The sequence below is a fragment of the Micropterus salmoides genome, unplaced genomic scaffold (assembly GCF_014851395.1).
Source record: "Micropterus salmoides isolate LMB-PRFRI ecotype aquatic unplaced genomic scaffold, ASM1485139v1 Ms_hic_scaffold_6, whole genome shotgun sequence".
In the NCBI taxonomy this organism is placed as follows: domain Eukaryota; kingdom Metazoa; phylum Chordata; class Actinopteri; order Centrarchiformes; family Centrarchidae; genus Micropterus; species Micropterus salmoides.
This window is the reverse complement of record NW_024044348.1, coordinates 39,248,621-39,251,120: the sequence shown is the minus strand read 5'-3', so window position 1 is coordinate 39,251,120 and position 2,500 is coordinate 39,248,621. Positions and strand designations below refer to the sequence as shown.

General features: G+C 39.5%; 1 protein-coding gene across 1 annotated transcript in view; it reads left to right on the top strand.

Moving 5' to 3' along the window:
• The window catches only part of LOC119889902 (docking protein 4-like), a 9,849-nt gene that overhangs the window by 6,709 nt on the left and 640 nt on the right, over positions 1-2,500 (top strand). Inside the window, exons 4-5 of the mRNA XM_038700814.1 lie at positions 919-1,108; positions 2,381-2,391. Of these exons, the coding sequence (XP_038556742.1) occupies positions 919-1,108; positions 2,381-2,391 (201 nt within the window). The remainder of the gene's footprint in view (positions 1-918; positions 1,109-2,380; positions 2,392-2,500) is intronic.

The window sequence follows — 2,500 nt, the reverse complement described above, 5'->3', positions numbered from 1 at the left end:
CTCTATGTACACAATCCCCATGCTGTCTGATCAGCATCTTGATCCACACCTGTGAGGTGGATGCATTATCTCAACAAAGGAGAAGTGCTCACTAACACAGATTTTGACAGATTTGTGAACAATATTTGAGAGAAATAGGCATAGAGTGTACTCTATGTGTACATAGAGAAAGTCTCAGATCTTTGAGTTCAGCTCATGATGAATGGGGGCAAAAACAAATTATAAAAAACTTTTTATAATTCTGTTCTGTGCAAATACTCTGAATGTTATATCTATATATTTTTGAAGAGATGAAACAATAATCCTGAAACAATGACAAATAAATAAGACAACTACAGGTTTCATTGCCCGTTCAACTTTGTTATCTCCTTTGAAAGGAATTGGTTATGTAAATAACACCATTGGCACAACAGAAAAAACACTGTGTCCAGTCATTTTAACAGTCAGCATTCTGAGACATGAAAGACCTGCAAATGATGTGCTTTGACTAGTGACGTGACTTGGACCTGCACCAAAAGATTATATTAATATCTAAGCAAACTTGAACTCTCAGTTCTTTTAAATCAGAACTTCTCCTTATTTTTTTTTTCTATTATATTTTGCTCTTTTAAATTTGATTTATATTGCCTTTTACATTGTCTTGTTTTTCTTTCCTAATAACGTTTCTATCTTAATAGAAAGCACTTTGAATTGCCTTGTTTTTGAAAGCTGCTATACAAATAAACTTGTCCTGCCTGGCCTGGTTCTGGTCTTAGATACCTATTTAACTTAGGAAACGGGTTTGTTTCCTTTAATAAGAAATTAAAATGAGCAAACAGCGCTAATTCACAACAGAGCTGACTTGTGTGGTGTAACTTATTTATACTCGATTCTGGTGAAATTTCTGACATTGTTCTGGTCATTCCTTGGTCTCCTCAGAGCGTTTCAACGTGTTCCTCCTCCCCTGTCCCAACCTGGACATCTATGGGGAGTGCATGATGCAGATCACCCACGAGAACATTTACCTGTGGGACATTCACAACCCTCGCACCAAGCTGGTCACCTGGCCACTCTGCTCCCTGCGGCGCTACGGACGCGATGCCACCCGCTTCACCTTCGAAGCCGGACGGTGAGACCAGGAATGGGATGGCTGGGGGAGGGAGTGGGGGATGTTTGATCGCTGATGCTCTCCAGATAAATACAGGTTGCATACATCAGAGGTTGCCACACACATACAAAGTTATTGTCAAGACAACACATCCTTTGTTATAGCAGTGTGTATTTAAGATACCTTTATCGGAACAACCAAAGTGTCTGTGTGTGCCTGTACTTGTCACTCAGCTTACGGTCAGTCCAAGGATACCTCTCTCTCTCTCTCTCTCTCTCTCTCTCTCAAAAACACACTTGGTTGTGTTGGCTGAGCAGCATGAAGAGATTGATTGAATAGATTAGACGATGAATGCTGGCCCCGACCTCCTTATCTCTTCCTCTTTGATGAAACCTGACGACCTATGATTGGGTCAGCATGCAGATAATGGTGTGTGTGTGTGTGTGTGTGTGTGTCTGAGGTCTGAAATAAACCAAAATAGCAAGAGAGCCCTCTGTCTGTGGGTGTGTGGTGCCGCAGCACTCCCAAATACTGTGTCTTGTTGTAATGTATACATTGCCATTTTTTAACATGTATTACTATCCTAATATGGATGCAGGGATGTGCATTAACTAAAACTAATAGAAACAGACCATTGTAAATTAATGAGTTAGCTTACTATTAGTGGCTTGTGAAGTGATGATCAGAGAGCCTAAGTATTATACTTGAATGGAACAATCACAACCAGCAGGGGAGACTGGGGATGGTTGTAACATGTCCAATTCCTCCAATAAGGAACATGTTATAAATCACCTGATTCACTCTGCACATGTTCAGTTTAGTCATTGCCCTTGACCTCAACCTTCATTGGATAACTATGACCTGGATGACTGAGAACCTTCACAGACATTGTTCAGTTTAGTCCTTATTCCACATGGGGAAAGTAGCACCCTGTGGCAGGCACAGACAATTTTAGAAGGTAAAAAATATATTGTGAGGTAATAAAGTATAGCATTGTAGTTAAACTCATCAAACTTAAATGATGTTTATTGTGCGTCAATGTAAATATCTTTAACGCAAGTTGTTAGTGCTAATGTTTTAGCTGTAAGCTGTAAGGTAAGCTAGTTCATGGCTACAACAGTTTAGGTTAGTTGTAACAACAATGAAAATGTTTAGTTGTATTAATATGTTTTCTTTGAATTTCAGGATGTGTCTGACACACACACAGTAAAGTTTTATTGTTTTATTATTATGTTCAAATGTTAGTGTAAGACCAGTAGACTTCTTTGTGGGCCCATGAGGCCTGCACTCCAGGAGAGCCATATGTCTGTCACCACTGTGACTGTGCATGCCAAACAAGCACAAACACACACGCTAATATTCAGTTGCACATTCTGTTAAATGGTATTATGTTCACTACTATGACTGACAGTA